Source organism: Semicossyphus pulcher, unplaced genomic scaffold (genome assembly GCF_022749685.1).
Source record: "Semicossyphus pulcher isolate SPU_LCO1_2020_fin unplaced genomic scaffold, fSemPul1.0.p SCAF_4, whole genome shotgun sequence".
In the NCBI taxonomy this organism is placed as follows: domain Eukaryota; kingdom Metazoa; phylum Chordata; class Actinopteri; order Labriformes; family Labridae; genus Semicossyphus; species Semicossyphus pulcher.
Window position 1 is genome coordinate 32,796,167 of NW_027211715.1, and position 19,560 is coordinate 32,815,726.

At 41.7% G+C, this 19,560-nt stretch overlaps 3 protein-coding genes across 4 annotated transcripts; 2 read left to right on the forward strand and 1 right to left on the reverse strand.

The window, feature by feature from the left end:
• Nucleotides 1-283: 283 nt before the first annotated feature.
• LOC138607149 (MARVEL domain-containing protein 3) lies at nt 284-4,725 on the reverse strand. Of its 2 annotated transcripts, none has more exons than XM_069679717.1 (4): nt 4,580-4,725; nt 3,992-4,111; nt 3,054-3,175; nt 284-2,318 (listed from the first exon to the last, which is right to left on the reverse strand). In XM_069679717.1, the coding sequence occupies exons 2-4, from the start codon at nt 4,090-4,092 to the stop codon at nt 1,660-1,662; spliced, it is 882 nt and encodes a 293-aa protein (XP_069535818.1). In that variant the 5' UTR covers nt 4,093-4,111; nt 4,580-4,725; the 3' UTR covers nt 284-1,659. The 2 variants fall into 2 exon arrangements, with proteins under 2 accessions (XP_069535818.1, XP_069535819.1); XM_069679718.1 differs by having other exon boundaries at nt 3,992-4,128.
• A 1,123-nt stretch (nt 4,726-5,848) lies between these two features.
• cunh8orf82 (chromosome unknown C8orf82 homolog) lies at nt 5,849-8,571 on the forward strand. Its single transcript, XM_069680367.1, has 3 exons — nt 5,849-6,142; nt 6,239-6,287; nt 7,177-8,571. The coding sequence occupies exons 1-3, from the start codon at nt 5,978-5,980 to the stop codon at nt 7,647-7,649; spliced, it is 687 nt and encodes a 228-aa protein (XP_069536468.1). The 5' UTR covers nt 5,849-5,977; the 3' UTR covers nt 7,650-8,571.
• A 567-nt stretch (nt 8,572-9,138) lies between these two features.
• Nucleotides 9,139-16,423, forward strand: naprt (nicotinate phosphoribosyltransferase). Its single transcript, XM_069680311.1, has 13 exons — nt 9,139-9,385; nt 11,349-11,476; nt 11,581-11,663; nt 11,888-12,018; nt 12,418-12,533; nt 13,089-13,285; nt 13,566-13,706; nt 13,824-13,908; nt 14,008-14,088; nt 14,181-14,283; nt 14,853-15,010; nt 15,559-15,666; nt 15,775-16,423. The coding sequence occupies exons 1-13, from the start codon at nt 9,139-9,141 to the stop codon at nt 15,859-15,861; spliced, it is 1,665 nt and encodes a 554-aa protein (XP_069536412.1). The 3' UTR covers nt 15,862-16,423.
• The last annotated feature ends 3,137 nt before the right edge of the window (nt 16,424-19,560 follow it).

The window sequence follows — 19,560 nt, forward strand, 5'->3', positions numbered from 1 at the left end:
AGAAATGGTAAAATTAGAATTTTGTAATTACCTCACTGCAGAGGATTTCTTTTGACAGTAATTAAGTTTTCACTGAGCGGTCCCTCAGTTACATCACTGCTGTGTCCTTTGTGTGCGCGGGGCCCTTTGTGTGACAGCACAGAGGGGACACACAGCAGTGATGTCATGGCTGGCAGGAAGCCTCTGGAGGGGACAGAGAGCGGACACAAACAGCAGGACAGAGCAGGAGGAGGACGGAGCGCTGGTGCCCCCTACAGGCTGTTTTTATAATCACACAGAAAGGTTTAACAGAATCACAGTGATGTTTAATTTGAGTTGATAAATTCTTGTACAGTTCCAGTATCAAAAACATCGATTAAAAGTCAAACTTTGATATAAAAACACATTAATTATACATGTTACACACATTTATCCAAATCTCTGAGCACAAACTGACAAAGACATGAATTCAGGGCCTGTATCACAAAACAAGTTAAGCTTTAATCTGGCTCCATTTGATCCGCCTGGCTTCAACGATATATCAGTGATGATGTTGGATAACTTAACTGTTACAGCGAAGAGAAGAGCGCTCACAGAAAATTAAAGCCAGTGCAAGCGACATCATCATAGTCAGAGACGGAGTATTTAATAAAACAAAATACATTTACACAATTATTTTTCCGATAACAGTGGGTGTACTTAAATTCCCCGTCATCATCTTATTGAACCTAAAAACTCAAACTGATATTCTCATGATCGTGATTAAAAAAGGCATTTTAGTGTCGTAAACTTTCTGTCCTGTTTTTAAACACAGCCTGTCTGCATTGTTGTGAAAAAATATGTCTTTTACCTTTGATCATAGTATTTTAAAAGCCCCTAAAATGCTTAAGTGGGATTTTTTAAAACTAATTTGGCGCTAATCTTAGAAGTGTTCTTGTTTCTGTTTGTACTATTGCACAGTCACGTCTGAGCCCTCTTCAGTTATATGCAGGAAAAAAAGTCAGTGTGGGGAGCAAACGGCGGAAATGCATTCTTAGAATCCATTCGCTATAAATTGGCTAAGGATTAAAAACTTCTGAATTTATCTACATTTATGTGCAGAAATTTGAGGAATCCTTCGGCATTCACAGGCAAGATGAAACATGTTGTCCCTCCAGCGTGTTCCTGCTCTACCTCAGGGTCTTCTACCAGTTTGACATGCTTGTTGGGACGTCCAATTGGAGCTCAGAGTAGAGACACTGCTGCTTTGCATCTGATCAGGATGCTTCCTGTCCTGAGATCCTTCTTTTGGACTTTTTCTGGAAACATCCAACTGGCAGGTTACCCAGGGTTAGACCGAGAACGTGCTAATTGATACATTATATATTATAAATCATCCATGCTTCATGCTACTGTTATAACTAAAGCTTCTTTTCTGGATTAGAGTTAAAGCAAAAAGGAATGCCAAACATAAGGTGATTGCTAAAAATTCACAATATTGTAAACTAAGTACTTTTAGCCATGATGCTCTGAACATAATCAGAGCAGGTTAGCTGTGCATCATAGGTTTCCATGATGATTTACCCTGGTTAAAGTGAGCCAGCTTCATGACACCAGAAAACCTTAGTCAGGTCCAAACACAGCTGGTGAACCCACTCCTGTTCTTTGTGATACGTGCTCGGCTGTCCGACCCTGGACCCCTCACACATCCGTGGTTTCAGCCCTCAGCGGGGCTCTGTGTGGCTGGGCTCGGGCTTGCCGCTTTTCCGCCTCTCTGCGGTTTAGCTCCTGCAGGTAGCGCCTAACTCCTCGGATGGTCTGGATGGTGAGCACCGTGCCGGCGGTGTACAGGATGGCAGTGATGAGCCCGAACAGAGCTACGGCTGCATCCGCCCCGCTGACGTCACAGTTCATCCAGGTGTAGCCCCTTCCTGCGTACAGCCTCTCGCGCTGCTGACACACATCTGTGGAGTTGACCCCGATGATGAAGTGCAGGTAGAGCCCCACGGCAACTACGTACGCCACCGCGCCCACCGCCTGAAACACCAGCGCTCCATACAGAAGCTTCTTGGACATCAGGTGGGGCGGTTTGTTTCCGGCAACCACAAACAGCAGGGAGAGAACCCCGAGCGTGAGGCTGAAGGCGAGTCCACCATAGATGCCCGGCGCCCTCATCTGGCTGTACTGCATGTCCAGTTCTCGGACCTTCTGCAGCTCCGTGCCCTGAAGGTTAAAGTTGGAGTTGATGTCGAAGCCTCCGAGCCCGCCCATGGAGGACAATCCTGATGTCACCATCTGAGCTGCAACCACGCAGATCAGGACCAGGGCGTTGGTCAGAACAGCGCAGATCAGCACAATGCCTGCAGGAATTTGACACATAAAGCAGAAGAGGCTCAGAAAACAGGATGAAAGTCAAGTAAACGTATTTAGAGGAAGCCTGACTGGACAACTTTTGGATATGTGGTTCTAAGCTTAAGTCTGAGTAGCAATAAAAAAGGTGTGACGCTAGATTCTCTTAGAGTGAAACATGAAGATATAGATTAAATTTACAATTTCAATTTACAAAATGTCCAAAAATAGCTTAAATGCTCATCACAAGTTCCAACAGCTGGGTGATGTCCTCGAATGTAATGTTTTGCCTGACCAACAGTACAAAGCCCAAATATATATTATAATCAAAATACCATGAAACAGAAATAAACTGTAAATCCTGAGATTTGAGAGGCTGGAACTCAAACTGTTTCGCCATTTTTGCTTTAGAAATGACAAACAATTACCTGTTTTTCATATTTTGTGATTCAAGCGCTAGACAAAACATAAACATTGAAAAAGGATCAATTATTTTACTGCTCGGTGTTTAAAAATGGTTAGAAGCATGTGATTAGTCTTTGAGATTTAGATATCAGCTTTCTCTTTCATTGAAGGGCCATGTTACTCCGCCAGACTGAGAAACAAGGTGTGTAAACATCAGAAAACCGGTCTGTCCAGTATTCAAAGAAGGAGGAACTGAGCTGCAATGAGAGTGAAACTGTGACGCTATTCTAAGAGATTTCATTTGATTTGACACAGATGCTTCCACTCCGATTTAGACTCACCTCTCCGAGAGCAAACATTTGTGCATTTGGATTCATGGTGCTCCACTTGATGGACTTCCCGAGCGTGATGTTTGGGAGGGGGGCTGTCTTCTCTGGGGTAATACGGAGGTCGAGAGGAAGACCTGCAACATGAAAATACATGCATCATGATACTGAGGGAGTTACCTTCCTCTATTTTAAGCCTGTTTTGGACTGATATAGAAAATGTTTGGTACCGCTGTAGCGATGAACCTTATCTATGTCAAACTGATGAAATGATCATGAAAATGAGTTATTTGTAATTCTGCTGTTTGTTCTTTTGGATAACATTATATTCTTTTAACAAAATGTTTAAAACCAATGCCATTTGCTTCTTGAGTGTGATTCATAAATGGTAAAGCAATATTAAAGAAACTGATGGCAAAAGAGCTATTGAAACTGAGACACAATCTTTTTAATGATTATTCTTTTAGATGGATGAATTGTTTCCAAAAAACACAATGAGATATGGACATTTAAGCAGGTAGGATGAAAAATACAATAAAAAGTCATAGGAAAAAAACATACAATGAACTACAGTTCTGAGAAAATTGGCTAAATCTATAATAAAATACAGCGTCCTGATAATAATGTTTAACAAAAACATTGTAGGCTACTTAGGCTACTGTACAATAAAGTGCTGGATTGAGCTTGTGGTTAAATAAAATCCACATTTCTATAAAGTTTTTAATGTCATGTTTTATTACATTGTATCTATGTAACTTCTCTGTCTTTATTAACACCTTTTTTATTTTAAACCTTGTGTGAAAACAACAAATTAACAAAAACATATGGGTGGTTTGAAACTAGATTTAGTCCTGCTATCATTTCATTAAATTCATGAACACAAAGATAATTATATTATTACAGGAAAACAGGTGGAATTCATGATCTTTGATGACAGTACATTAACCACACACCTGTCAGGTGACGAACGTCTGTCATCACGAGAGTCCCGGTAGTGTCGGTGGTCTCCGTTTCTCTCCCGGTGTCCCCGGTTTGAACGGGGCGGCTGGCTCATGACCTCACCTTACGTCAGTCTAGATACAGAAATGACCTTTGAATATATAAAATTGTCCCGCTTACACACAAGGAACTAAAATGCAACAGCTGTCATTCAAAAGCTACTTACGGTACACATATTAGCTCATTTTTAACGTTAATTTTAAAATAACAGACAAACTAGGCCTCCTTGAAGAAACTTGCCGTTGACGTAAGATCACGTAAGAACGCCAAGACGTTAAAAGTAACGTTAGCTTTCCGTAAATTTCAACCCTCAAGACTATTTTATAATGGAAAACAAACCAAAACGACACTTTTATCTACAAAGTTATGTATAATGTATGTCAATAAACAGTGGAGCAGGTGTGTAGTTTCAATAAAAGGTATAAGAAAGAAAAGGCAAGTTAGCAGGTGTAAGAAGCTAACTTTAGCCAATAACGTTGGTTTCGTTAACTTAAATGACATGCGCACAAATAATTCGACCGTTGAACTACAGATCAACTTACCGTGAATATAAGTCGATGAAAGAACCCTAAAGTCCAACTATAACGCCATTATTGAGTCCTTGAATCACTCTTCAGTGTATTGTGTTGAATGTCCAGGTAGAAACAACTCCACCCTACCTGAGGGAGGATGACGAGGAAGGCGGAAGAGACACACAGGTTCAGGTAGGTGAATGTGGGTCACAGCTGGAGCTTCAGTATTTACTGAAGGGTTTTTATGTTTTTGGATGAAGTTCAAGTCATTACCAGCTCGTCTGAATCAGCCGCTTTGTGTGTTGTCAGTCCCATCTGTGAGGCCAAAGAAGCCTCTGTTTATACTCTTCTTCTTGTTTTAGGGGGTGTTGGCATTTCAACATGAGCAGCAGCCTGTCTGTCTCTCTGCAGCCTGTCTGTCTGTCGCTGTGTTATAGAGAAGGAATGTGGTTGTTTATGTGCTTCTTTTATCAGCCAAGACATTAACATGCAGCTCCCTGAAGAGCCCTGTTGTGTTCACTCAGCTATTTCGCTCGCTGCTGGAAATTTACGATCTCACATGCGAAGTTATTATACAATATGTAGGCTGCTTACATTCTTTATAGCGATAAATTCATATGAAGGTCTGTGACATTTTATGCAACCAAATATAAGCTACAAGTATAGAAATGAAATAGGAAATAGTTTTAGTATTAGTCTACTATTAGTTTTAGGATTTATTCTTCTATAGTTTTCTTGTAAATAAATGTTTTATTGCATTTTATCTTTTTTTATTTTATGTATTCCATTAGTTTTATCTACCTTTACTCATTTCTATTCTGTGTGTGTGTGTGTGTGTGTGTGTGTGTGTGTGTGTGTGTGTGTGTGTGTGTGTGTGTGTGTGTGCACTGGTTTGAAAGTATTTTAGTACTTGTAAAATGTTCTGTAAAAAATGCAATTGATTTTGTAAGAATAATAAAAATGAAAACAAACCTATATTTATAGAGCACTTTTCAAAATCAATGTCAATTAAATAAATTAAATGTGCCAGCAAAGTTTAACCGACATAAAATTACAAGCTTTTGAATATCAATACAGTCCAGGCAAAAATAGGTAATGTGAACCATAGATAGTTTATAGCTTATTTGACATTTTATGCAAAGTATCGAAATGCGCTGGTCTTATATTTTCATATAATCGTAGTGTAAACGTTATACACAAAAATTCCATCGGCGTCCACCAGGCGGCAGAATTTAAAAACCCTACGAACAGTTAAATGCTTCCGGGTCCTACCTCTGCCCTGATGTAAACAATAACATGAGGTTAAAGCTAGCTTCTGTTAAGTAACTTCGACTTCCAGCAGCGGCCCCCGGTTAACACACCAGTCGTCTTCTCTGTTTCCGTATTTATTCCGGAACATATTCGCTCGCTCTGTGCTCCTACTCGGACATGTTGCTCCTCCGGACTGCGGCTCTCAGCTGCAGAGCTCTGACCGCTCTCCGCTGCCTGCCCCCCGGCTACACCGCGTCCAGAACCACCGCTTCATACATCCAGGGCCAGAGCCCAGAACCACGTATCCGAGAATACTTCTACTACATCGACCACCAAGGACAGGTGAGAGTATAAACTGGCAGACAATAGAACCTTAAATAATATGTATATATCTTAAGATTCTCCTGCATGACATGTTGGTGTGTGCCTGACTTTCAGCTTTTCCTTGATGACACAAAAGTGAAGAACTTTGTCACCTGCTTCAAAGGTAAAAATTAAAACACACAACGCATAAAAGGTTATTTAACGGAGTATGTAATCACGTTGAAGCTTGTAAGTCTGTCGAAATGCATCTGCGTTAGAGTTTGCTTTAGTAGCAACAAGGCTTGTCTGAGTTTGAGAACAGAAGATCTAATAAATAACATGTCAACGACATCCATGCAAAATAAATCAACATAGAAATACCTGAAAACCAGGAATGCTCTTCTAAAGTCTCATGACTTCCTGTCTGTGGCTGTCAGTTCCAAGCCCATTGGTTCAATTTTGAACTGTTTCTAAAAACTAAAACCTTTAAGAGTTCTCGAATGTATGCTTTTGTTTTTAATCAAAAAGCTCAAACAGCTGGACACTGCTGGTTTTATTAAGCATAACTTGAACAGGAGATAAAAATGTATATGTTGGGAACTATTTCTAGTGGCAGATTAATCTACATTTGATGATTACCTGGTATTTGGGGCAGCACGTAGGTGTATGTGGGACTGAATCATAATAGTCAGTCACCCAGTGGAACAGTGTGGGTCAGTGATGTGACTTTAATATTTTTGGACAACAATGCAGCTCTACAGCACAGAGGAAGAAGATAAGGCTTTGGATGCACAAATAATGCTTGTCATTACATTCATTGTATGTTTTTGTTGTGTAATGACTTTTTTTTTTTTAAACATTAAGAAAAACAAAGAATATCAAAAAGTTAAGGGATTCTAAGCGACTGAAGCGGTGCATGTTCCCCTAACAAAATAACAATTAATCAAATAGTTGCTGAAAAGTATTTTGTGGGTAGACATTTGTTACGTCTGTTTCTAATTTGCAATAAAGTAAAACTTTCTTATTGCATTATTTGTTTCTCCTGCTCATCTTTCCTGTTTTTCTATCAACAGATAAAAAGTTCCTGGTCTTCTTCTTCAGTCGACTCCGTTCAAATGAGAGTGGTCGTTACGAGGAGGACTTCCCCTTCTTGTCCCTGTGTGGTAGGGAGAGGAACTTCCTGCGCTGCGATGACCGACCTGTAGTCTTCACCCACCTGCTGCAGAGTCCAGATCAGGAGCTGCTATCGTTCTGTGGCGGGGCGGACAAGCTCACTGTCCCGTTCCGCCCCGAGGCGCTGTACATGCATCCTGTCAGCGGACGAGTTTACCACCCCTGCTCTGAGCGTGGAGGGGGGGTCGGTCTGGTCCGGTCGGCTCTGGCCATTGAGCTCAGCCCATTCTTTGTTTATGATTCAGAGCACGGCCAATCGGGACAGCCCACACACTTACTGTGGGGAGGACAGAAGCACACGCTGAGCAACGAGCTCGCAGGATGCGTCCCTACTGTGGAGGACGGCAGTGGGCAGCAGGGGGAACTGGGATAATGACAGATTGAGATGGTTAAAGATGTACACTAGATGTTGAAATACTGGCAGACTGGAAAGGCAACTACTTTCTTATACTTCAAGCCTGTGCTGATGATACGGAGTGTTTGATTCATTGGCTTCAGTAGTTGTTCCGGGCCTGGTTTTCCACCCCTCAAACAAAGCCATGTCTATTTGCGACCCCTCATTACAGGTTGCGGTTGATGTGTTTTTGAGAGGCGTAACTATCCAGTAATAAAAATCAGAGATTAGGGAAAAGATTAACACGCCATAATTGGTTATAAAGGACATTTTTCCCTCTTTTTTCCTGTTAATCACCTCAAAACATGTTGGATTTATCACACCCCAGATTGCTGAGGCTGCTGCTTCAATGTTTAAGAGGCTGAAAGCTGCACTCAACACTAGAACAAGTTCAGTCAGTGTCAAAGTTAATTTCCTTTAGCTCTGACTTCGTGGAACTGTGCATGCATTTCAAGAACGATCACATGCAAAATCCTTAATTACACTTAGTTAATCCAAAGTAGGTAATTATAGCACTTATGCTAAAGACAGGACAGTTGTTATACATCATGAACATAATTTATATATTTTAATATATGTCTTTTTGCCTAACTTTCAGAGTAGCAGATATTTGCAGAGCTTAACACAGAATTTGGCTCAATAAAAATTCAATATGCAAAACCTGAAATAGCAAAAATAAAACTTTCTTTAAATAGAGTCAAAAGAAGAAAACTGAATTTAAACCGCACAACATTTAATGTGCAAAACACTCAAAGTCGCTGGCAACTGCAACAAAACAATCTCACGACCATTTAAGAGTTTACTGCAAAATATCCACAGTGAGGTCTTTGTTGAATAAAATGAGATACTGTGATTTGTTTTTTGTGCCTTTTCTTGACTAAAATGTTTTAGTCTCAGTTTCTCCTGCAGATCTATTATTTTCCTGATATGGGCAGAAATTAATATTAAAATATGTACCTAATTACCGTAAATCTTCGATTTTTAAGGTATTGAATGTTTATATTGTGTGCTGTTTATAATTTTACTGCACTACATTTGCCTAACGTGTGGAAAGTGGTGTTGTAGGTTAAATTAAGTACATTTTCTGCTGAGTGATTTGCACTTGTACTATATCCCCTTTTAACTGTAGGGCTCATATATTTTATAATTTACACAGTGAAAGTTTTGATAACAACTGCACCACTCCTCTTTCAGGACGTTACAAGGCAACATGGATGAGTGTCCCTGGAAAGTTAAAAGTATCCGATAATCAGTGTAAAAAAGTGGATATGAATGCCATCTATCAAACTGTATGCTCAGGAAGGTATCTTCTGAATCTGGAAGTGCAGGATGTTTGTGGCGCAGCACGCCTTTCCCTGCCTGAGGGGTATTTGTAGAGTCCCCGCTCTGTTGCTGCCTCAGCAGGAGCCAGAACTGCAAGTCCCAGAAAGCACGGCATCAGTGAACCTGGAGCCAGAGCTTGAATAACATGGCAGCGCCGACCAGCAACGCATGCGGGGCTATGGAGCGGTCTATCCGGGAGCGGGTCCCCCCGCTGCTGACGGACCTGTACCAGTTCACCATGGCGTACGCGTACTGGCGGGCCGGCAGGCACCAGGAGCCCGCCGTGTTCGAGCTCTTCTTCAGGGACAATCCGTTCGGCGGTGGCTTCTCGCTGTTCGCCGGGGTACATGACTGTCTGCTGTTCCTGCGCAGCTTTCGCTTCACAGACGAAGGTAAGGAAGTTAACATGCCCTTTATGTCTCTGTTGAAACTGTTTTAATTACAAAACTTTATCAATGACAACGTTATTTTTCATCAAGGCAGAATGACATTGAAATCCGCCCCCAAGTCCTTTTACGCATACCGCTGTGGTTGCGTAATACTTAACCGTGCGACCCATGTGAGGGTTTCAGTGGAAAGGAGAATACCGAGGGAGTATTTCAGTGAACCCTGTGAACGTTTAGCTGTGAACTTTAGCACACAAGATTTATCCGTAATCTCTTCTGTGTAGGTAAAGGTGATGAAGAAACATGGCGCACACTGCTGCGGAGAAAGTTCATTGAAACACTTATCATGTGTGCATGTAGCTGCAGGCGGTTACGAGTCTGCTTTTGGAGAGGCTGCAGTTCAAGTTAAGATGGTTATAATTAAACAATATAAAAAGTTGTCTTGCACAACTTTTTTAACAGAGAGAACAAAAGTATGTTACTTGTCTTAGAAATGTCATCGAATGAATGAATGAATGAATGAATGAATGAATGAATGAAACCTTTGTTGTCACGAGGGGAATTTGTGTTGCACCAAGAACATAAAAACAAAAGACATGAACAACCTTTCAGGACAGCACATCATAAACAAGAAACAAAGTCATCTAAAAATACATCATTAAGTTATTAAGCATCCTGTGGTCATCTGTGAGGGACATCAAGGGCCAAGTTCAATAAAGTGTTGAGTGCCAAGTTTAAAATCAGCTGAATGCTGTGTGGGACAGAGGATGTGATGCCTCTTTTAGTCTGCACCCCGGGGCATTCTGTATCTGCACCCTGAATTTAAAAGTTCATAGTTAGACCACAGGGGGTGCGATGGTTCTGCTTTGATCTTGTGAGCTAAATTCAAAGTGTGCTTATCTGCCATGTAATACATACTGCACAATTGTCTCCCAGCTACCTATCTACCATCTCTTCTAAAGTCAATAATCATGTCTTTGGTTGTCTTTTTGTTTGAAAGCAATGAGTTGTTTAGAAACCAGTTGGTTATCTCAGCTCTGTAATTGGTCCTATTGTCCTTTAAAAGACCTATTAGAGTGACATCTTTTGCAAATTTAATCAACGCACAACTATCCTGATGACTAACACAGCCGTTGGTGTGCAGTGTGAACAACAAGGGTGAGAGAACCCTGTGGTACCCCAGGGGTACCCCAGTCTGAGTGCTGAATACTGATGACTGTCGTCCATGGATGTTGACAAACTGTTTCCTCTCAGTGCAAAAGTTATACATCCATCCTATGAGGGTGTGATTAACTTCCATGTGACTGTTTGTTTCAGGCTTTAAATGAGACAAAACTATGCGCTCAAAACATCATAAAATACTCTTCCTAACAGAATGTGAAGTAGTGTAAACTAGCAACATTGACCAGCTTCAACTAAAGTGCTTTTTGCATATTGATGCATCAGTATTATTAATCCTTTACTAACATAATGTTTAATTGCTACACTATAAATATATTGTATTGAGTAGGATTGTAAGCAGCGTACTGTAAACACAGGTGTATCTGTAATTTTCCTTATGCAAGGGCTCTTAATACTTTCTGTTGACCAAAACAAAAAGGTAGCATACAATAAAAGTACTTCACTAAAGTAGCTTTCCACAACTGCAATCAGCAGCCTGTCATGGCCACCCTCAAACATGTTGAGTCTAAACTTCAGCACAGTCACACCTCTGAAGTCTGCTGGCAGCTGCAGGATTAGATTAGCTGTACAGAGTTATTAGATTTACCTCTGTCTCTTCTATAAGTGTGTAAACATGTGTGTGTCTGGGTGTGTGGTGAGACATGACATGTGAGGGGAGGGGGCACATGCAGAACATGTGCTGCTTGTGTAAGAGCACATGTGTTGTAGCATGAAGGGTGCCCTCTGTTGTTGGTCTCACTGACATGCTTCCAGCTGTTGTGCTAATGTTGTTGTGTTTTTGATCCAGATGTGGAGTTCCTGCGCTCCGTGCTGCCCCCCGCCACTGACCCGGCCTTCTTCAAGTTCCTTCGGGAGCTGGACTGCTCCGGCGTCACACTCCGAGCCGTGCCAGAGGGCACTGTGGTTTTTGCCAGGGTGAGCAGTGGGGCTTCAGGGTGAAGGTCGAAGGTCACATACAGGGTCTGTATGCAGGCGGTTCATAGGGGCTAACGTGTGCTACGTGTGTAATGTATCTGCAGGTGCCTCTGATGGAGGTTGCAGGTCCGCTGGCTGTGGTTCAACTCCTTGAAACCAGTTTACTGTGTCTGGTAAACTACGCCAGGTAACAACCAACACGAACACAGAAAACATTTTAACACAATAACAATATTTAAGGGAAAACAATGCTGACATGTTGAAGCTGTAGCTGTATTTCACATTGGTGTTAATCATAACTCAGCCAGCCACAGCTTTAAACTGCCCCTTTTCTAACACTGTGTAAAGGTTTGGTTCCAGTATTCAACCTAAAACAGCCTGTTTCTGTTCTCTTCCCTGCTTTTCTGTCAGTCTTGTGTGCAGTAACGCCGCCCGCTTCCGCCTGGCAGCCGGCCCCAGTAGGAAGCTGCTTGAGATGGGCCTCAGGAGGGCACAGGGACCAGATGGAGGCCTCACCGCCTCACGATACACTTACATTGGAGGTGAGTGTTGTGTTTAAATATTCATGTTCTGAAGCTCACCGTCAAAGGTTTTTCTCGACACATTTTTTTAGCCTCAAGTAGCTATGCTAAATCAATTAAAACAAATGCAGCCTGAGATCCCTGAAACAACATGCATGTTATAAAACTTTATCTTTATTTCTGCTGCAGAAATGTGGATGGGTGTTTCCCAACAAATAGTGAATGTACATTAACGAAAGTCGAGAAGAGGAATGTAAAAGCTTTCCTTTATAACGAGCCGACAGTGATGATTAGCAGGAAATCGTTTTTCCAAATGTCCCAAATTGAACCTTTTTCAGGCGTGTTTCCTCCGGCTTAGTGTGTCCTGCATTAACCTCTTCATAATGTGGACACAGACTGACACTAGAATCTGTCCTCCAGGGTTTGATCTCACCAGTAACGTTCAGGCTGGTTTCCTGTTTGGGATCCCCGTCGCAGGGACCATGGCGCACTCATATGTCACTTCTTTTACCTCCCTGGAGGAGGTCTGGCCACAGGTGTGTGTTCTCTCCTCCAGTCAAACGATCATTTCTGTAGTTTTGCATGTATTTAGCTCAGTGACGACAGGTTGTGGGAGAAGATACTGTTTTAGATTTGATTTACTGATCAGAGTATAGATTTATCGTTGGTTTAGATGCTATTATATTGTTTGAGAATGGGCAAGCTTTGGCAGTAAGTAAGGGTCAGTTCCTGCTAGTAATACCTCATGTATCTGTGCGGTTTAATGACCATAATTCCCCACTGAGAATCTAGTTAGAGATGATGTCCTTTTTAACCTTATGACTAATTAGATCACCGATATATGGGATGGTAGGACTTCGGGGTCACCATGGACCTGCAGGCAAAATAGGCAGCCAACAGTGTGAATGAAGTGGGTTGGTTAGCCTCGAACTTCATTGTGAGGAATGAGGAAAAGTAGTTTAGTGATTCATTTTACACAATATGACATAAAAGGGAAAAGACAAAAAGATTAAATACCTGAGATTTCCATGCTCACTGTTCATACTTAATATCCAGTTTTTTAACACGTCCCTGTTAACGTCTCCGCTCAGACCCTCGTGGCATTGAACGGAGACCCTGATCCAGTTGACATCATTTCGTTGACCAAGGGCTGGTTGAGTCGTGTGTGCGAGCTTCTGGAAGCGCAGCCTGGGAAGATCCGTGAGGGCGAGTTGGCTGCCTTTCTGTCCTACGCCATCGCCTACCCTCAGAACTTCCTCCCTGTGATTGACAGTTACAGTGTGGGCTGGTAAGTATTAACGTTTGAACATGTGGCAGTGTCATGGTTCTTCTTGTGCTACTTTATTTCATTATAACAGACACATAGGTCCATATCCATCACTATTAGTGGATGCACAGATGCTCACTGGTTTTCACAATACCTTTACTATTAATTAATCTGTTATAAAATCATATAAAGAATTGTGGTGAAAATAATTTCTAAGAACCCGCGGTGATCTTCAGCATCATTACAGACCATGTTTAAAGCTCACATGGTGAAATGTGTGTCCCTGTGTGTCTGATTGCAGCAGTGGTCTGTTGAACTTCTGTGCCGTGGCCTTGGCCCTGTGCGAGCTGGGCTACAAGCCTATAGGAGTTCGCCTGGACAGCGGAGACCTCTGCAGGCAGTCGCTCGATGTCCGCCGTGTGTTCAGACTCTGCAGCGAGCAGTGAGTGAGGGGCCATGCTGTATGTGTGCATCAGTTTGTCTTTAAAACCTTCAATCCTCCAGAAGACTGATTGTCCATTGTGTTAATCTTTCCTTTTGTTCTCTTTAAACGCGACAGTTTCTCAATCTGTGCCTTCGACTCACTGATCATCGTCGGGACCAATAACATCTCAGAGGAAAGCATTGCTGAGCTCAACAAGACGGTAAATTAACTACACATTATATTTAAAATATGATGAACAAGAAGCTAATCCTTCAAGCTTTTTGCTGTTTCCTTTAATGATCTGTTTTAATTGTTTCAGGAGAATGAGATCAGTGTGGTCGGTGTTGGAACACATTTAGTCACCTGCACAAAACAGCCGTCTCTGGGATGTGTGTATAAGGTAATGGGTTAAATACAAATCAGCAAACAACCTAAAATCACCTCTTCTATCATGTGATCATTTTCATGGTGTCATTTTGCTGCATGTGTTAGCTGGTGGAGGTGAGGGGGAGGCCCAGGATGAAGATCAGTGAGGACCCAGAGAAGAGCACCGTCCCCGGGAGGAAAGCTGTCTACAGGCTGGTGGATGCTGAGGGTGAGAATTCATCTTCATCATTTTACACACTTTTTGGACATTCTAGCTTTTTCTTGCATAATTTTTCTTACATTTTAACCCAAAACTGTTTAAAAGAAGTTGACTTTGCCCCCGTGACGTCACCCTGTTGGTCTGTGAACTCCCCTGTTGAAGCCTAGAGTTTGGCATCTTGTTTTTTTTAAGCCAGAAGTGACCATATTTGGATTACTGGATTGATATGCATTGTTACGTCTCTTATCAATCACAGGTATCATGATACCCTGATATGACAATTATTGAAGTCTGAATGGGCCCATAAACTAATTAGGGGAACAGTTATTGAGGTAATAAAACAGCTGAGGAGGAGGTGGAAAACACTCTTCTTGTTTGGTTTCTTAAAGTATAACGAGCCTCACAGGGCTGCTAGTGTTCCTTTTTTTTTAAAAGAAAATTATTTTGGCCTTTGCCTTTATTTGATAGGACAGTAAGATAGACAGGAAGAGTGGGGACGTGCAACTAAGCTACAGCGAGGACCTGCTCTGTGTCCCCTCGTGTTCCTTTAAAGGTTTCACACGTTTTCTCTGCTGCAGGACATCCGTTCATGGACCTGGTGAGTCTCGCTGTGGAGTCTCCTCCAGAGGCAGGAGCGCCTCTGAGCTGTTACCCTCTGCGCTGTGATCACTCCCCTGTGTCAGTCACTCCAGCTCAGGTCACCTGTCTGCGTCAGGAGGTGTATTTAAATGGACAGGTGAGGATGGACTGTGACTGTTTCCTTCCAGTCATCACAGTGATATATGTGGGTTATTCTCCGCGCAAAGTCAGGTGGATTCTACACCAGAAGTGGACTGTATGAAGTGCACATCTTGTAGGCTTAAAATATATGACAGTGTAGATTTACTGGGCTTCATGGAGGACACACCCATAATATCTGCAACTGGATTCAGCATCTTTCTGTCTCTGCTTTAATACAGTAAACCACGTCTGAAGAGCAAGTTCAAGGATGATGTGTGGGAGTTTATAGAAGATGGTATTGTGCGAAATGTAGGAAAAATGCATGTTCACAGGGCTATACTTGCGATGTCATCTAGTAGGTGTATATTAGCAACATTAGCTAAACTTAGAATAATAAACCACATTTAATAGAAGCCATAACATTTGTTTTAATGCCCAACAAAGCATTCAGAATCACCCCTGAAAAGACAGATTTCACCTGTTTGAGACATTGCACAGAACAAAACAACGTAAGACCTCAGGACTCTTCTGTGTTTGAGTGAATGTGTGTCCCGCACTTTCTAGGTCACACACCCTCTGTGCAGCGCTGCAGAAACTAGAGCAAAGGTCCAGAGCTCCCTCCAGACTCTGCACCCTCGACATAAGAGGCTGCAGGAGCCAGACTCTTACACCGTGAGTCACACACAAGCTCATAATCTGCATTCAAACTCCATACAGACACACATCTTGCAAACAACACTTTTCTAATGTTATGTAAGATGTCTATTATTCTCCCACCAGGTGGCGCTGTCAGAGGAACTCCACAAACTGGTCTTAGAGATTCGAAAAGGAAGCTCCAACAGCAGCAACTTTCTCTTAGCCAACTGAAGAAAATCCCAGATAACTGTTTTCTTTTTAATGACACTCGTTTCCAAAGTGCCTCACAAAACATGTGTTTGTAGCGGTAACAGTGTCGACACCATCCTCTCCAACTACAGGAACACACTCATGGGTGGAGCTTCTTGCTATTCAAAGCTAATGCTGATATAAAAACAGGGTTAAAATGAACAGAGGTCAACAAGGAGCCCAGCGGGGGGAGACAGAAGCACATGAAACAGCATCTGTCTCACTTCATAGCATCTTATTTATGTTAGTTTCAACAAAGGAAACAGAAATGCTTTCTACACCGACAGATCAATGTAGACGTCTAGCTTAGCTTTAACTGGGTCTGACCTTTGTTTTCTTCTTTTCTTAGCGAGGGGATTGAGACTGAACACCGGCCTTAAACACAGAGCTGTAACCTGTGAAACAATAATACATTTTATACACAACATTTAATACACAAACTACTACTAACAACAGTTACCTACCAACCAGTTCTGTCATGTGTACCAATTGCTGTAAAAGGTTTGTTAACAAGAGTGTGACCAATAAAATAAACAAATCTTAACTCAACATCACCTTCTGGCTTTTCTATATGGCAGCCAAATTACAGGCTGATATCTCGACGAGAAAGAAGGCTTTGAGTTATGATCTGATCAGTAACATCTTGATATTTTACATCTATCAGACTCAACTAAAAGTTTTCATTTACACGTCCCTGTTAAAATGTCCAAAGGGATCATTTATTAAGCTGCATTGATCGGCTGTTTTCAGGTAACAAGGTCTAATAAACCCACTGTACGCTACCTTTTCAGCTGCAAACAGCAGACATGATTAGAGCCCAGCTGTTACACAGAGCGAAGCATTTAGCAGCTACAGAGACGGATTATTCCCTCAGGAGTTGGTGCAGACCAAAACAGAGCTAATAGAGGCTGAATGTTGAGCTTTTAATTCATCAGGTGGAAATCAGCACAAATCCAACAGGATGATAATGTTACGTTGTGAAAATGTCGAGTCAAATTTCTTTTTCTGACCTTTAGAGACAAAATATGTCACTTTAACGGCTGCCAATATTTTATATTTTGATTGATTTTTAAACCATCTTTAATAATGTCGTGTGCAGTTGATGTTTATATAAAAGCCAATATAACTATGTTTCCACCAAAGAAACTTTTATCCCAAGGAAGAGGAGCCTCCCAAAAAGTTCCTGCTCAGATGGACGTACCCCTAAACTGTAACAGAACAAAGCATCTGCAGATGGACGAACAACAACGTCAAGGCCCTATTTAGCTTTTATGAGCATTTTATGAACTCTGCAACAACAGGGAGCAAGGAGAAGATTCAAGTCGTGCTGCTGTTTTCAGTGTCGCACAAATCAGTGACTTTATATGGTTTATGTGGCATCATCTTTGTTGTATAGTATGCCAAAATGATGCGTAAAATCAGATGCATTTTAGTGGCCTTTGGTGGATTAGCTTGCACAATCTTTGTGGGTCTGAAGAAAACGGAGGAAACACAGTAAACGGGAGCTTTTTAGTCCCTGAAAAGTAGTCCTTAGGATTACATTTTGCGTGACCCTTCAGTGGTAGAGGAGTTGGGATAAAAGCAAAGAAAAAAAGCAACTACTTTTTCTGTCTGACTCTGCGGCCAAATCGATCACAAGCTCCTTATTTTCACCAGGGATGTCCAATTTTTCTTCAAACAAATGTCATCAGAATCTCTTCTAATATTTCAGTCACAGAATTTTACATCTCGTAGCTTTGAATTAATCTGTAACAGTGCATTATGTGCCAGGAGAACTTCTTTGCAGTTCATTTATTGGCCATAGAGGGCACTGTTGTCCTGTGAGTGACATTTGCCTTTATGCCGTGTGTTTGGACTTAAATCCGGCTCAGGAGGTTCAATAACTGGCTCATTCCTGTCATGTCCTCGCTCTACTGTCTCCACTTCCCTCTGCCTTTCTTCTGCAGGACTTGAGTAAAGTACATCCTCGGCTTCTGATTGGCTGCCTGCTGACCAGTGATAGACATGCACACATATGGAGCTGATTAGTCGTGGAGAGGCTGTGATCTCATCCCTATCTCTCTCTGAGGTGGTCGGCCCTCGAGGTGAATCTCACACTCTGAGCCTTCAGCTGATGTTTAGTGTTTCACAGCCTCCGAGCAGATGTGGAGTTCTGCTTGTGCACTGTACTGAAGTCTGAGTTATTTATAATTTAAGTAATATTCATCACCAGAGTCGGAAGAAGAAATTTAAACTAACACAATAAAAATAGACTCAGTTACAAGGAACAGATAAGCCTTCCTTTACTTTTCTAAAAAGTAAAATTACAGACTTATTGTAGGCAACATTTTAAAAAAGTATAATAACCCTCTATGTCTTAAATGTTCTCTCTTTTATATGACATAAATATGAACAGTTTCTTATGCATTAACAAGCAAGCAGCATGTTATTACTGTAGCTGCTGGAGGAGAAGCTTATTTCAACCACTGATTGTGTTTTTAACATACGTCTAATCTTTAGCTGCAACTGTAGAAGAGTAAAAATAGCAATATTTACAATGTGTAATTAAATAGGGGGAACTGATGATTCATAATTTGGATTTAGAGTTTTTGTAGTATTTAAATCTTCCACCTCTTTAAGTCAAAAACTGAATATTTAAAATACTGCGATATAAAAGACTTAAAGTTTGAGTAAAACTACAACGATGATCAAAAACAGGCTGAACTTAAGTCATCAGTGTGGGCGATGGCAGCATGGCATGTCCTGCTCTGTAACATCACAGTGAGCAGCCTGTTGTTCTGTTTTCTAGATCGACAGAAAATTATCCCGTTAACACGAGAAAACCAGCTTTGTTATCTCGAGATAACCAGAGAAATAAGTCAACTGGAAATGACTCGTTATCACGGGAAAATGGAGTAAATAAAGTGTATGGATGCATGTCTGCGTAGGGCTTCTGTATTAAAGTGCAGTTTTGGCCCTGCAAAGTTGGTTCATCATTTTTTACAATTATTCTGTTGTTACAGCCCATAATGTTTATTATTAATCTTATTCCTGTTGTTTTGGTTTTCTGCTTTGATTTTTGAACTCATGGTTCCAAGGTTAGGGAATAACTTTAACTCTGCAACTCTGCAACAAATATAATGTCAATTTCTAGTTTATATTTTTTTATATCTATTAGAATTTTCTTGTTTTGCCCATCATTAATATTCTTATTTAAAAAGTGTCTTAATGATCTGATTATGTAACCCGGCAGGAAAGGGGGGAAAAAACGGGAAGAAACTTTGCTTCCACAGTTTAAATGAAGGATTTACTGCTGCAGGGGGCAACTCGGTGACCTCTGCAACCTGAACCCCACTTGACCTCTTGACCCGACTCATCACCCGCAGTTAACCGAGTGTTTCTGCTTCTCCTCCCCTCCTGAGCTGCAGCTCTCCTGGAGACCAGCGGAGGTCGCTCTGCTCTCCGCCTCCTCTGCTTGTCTGCCTCTCTCCGCTGCCACCACTCTCTCCCTCCACCCTCCTCATCCTCCCTCAGATATACTACAGCTCGGAGAGGAAGAAAAAAAAATCTTATCAAGCTTTTCCGGTCTGCTAGCCTTAATTTCCTCTCAAGACCTCTGGCGTTGGGGCTGAGTGGGGACGCGCAGGCACAGAGGGAGAGACGGAGAGAGAGAGGCGAGGAGAAACTGGGGCAGTCCACCAC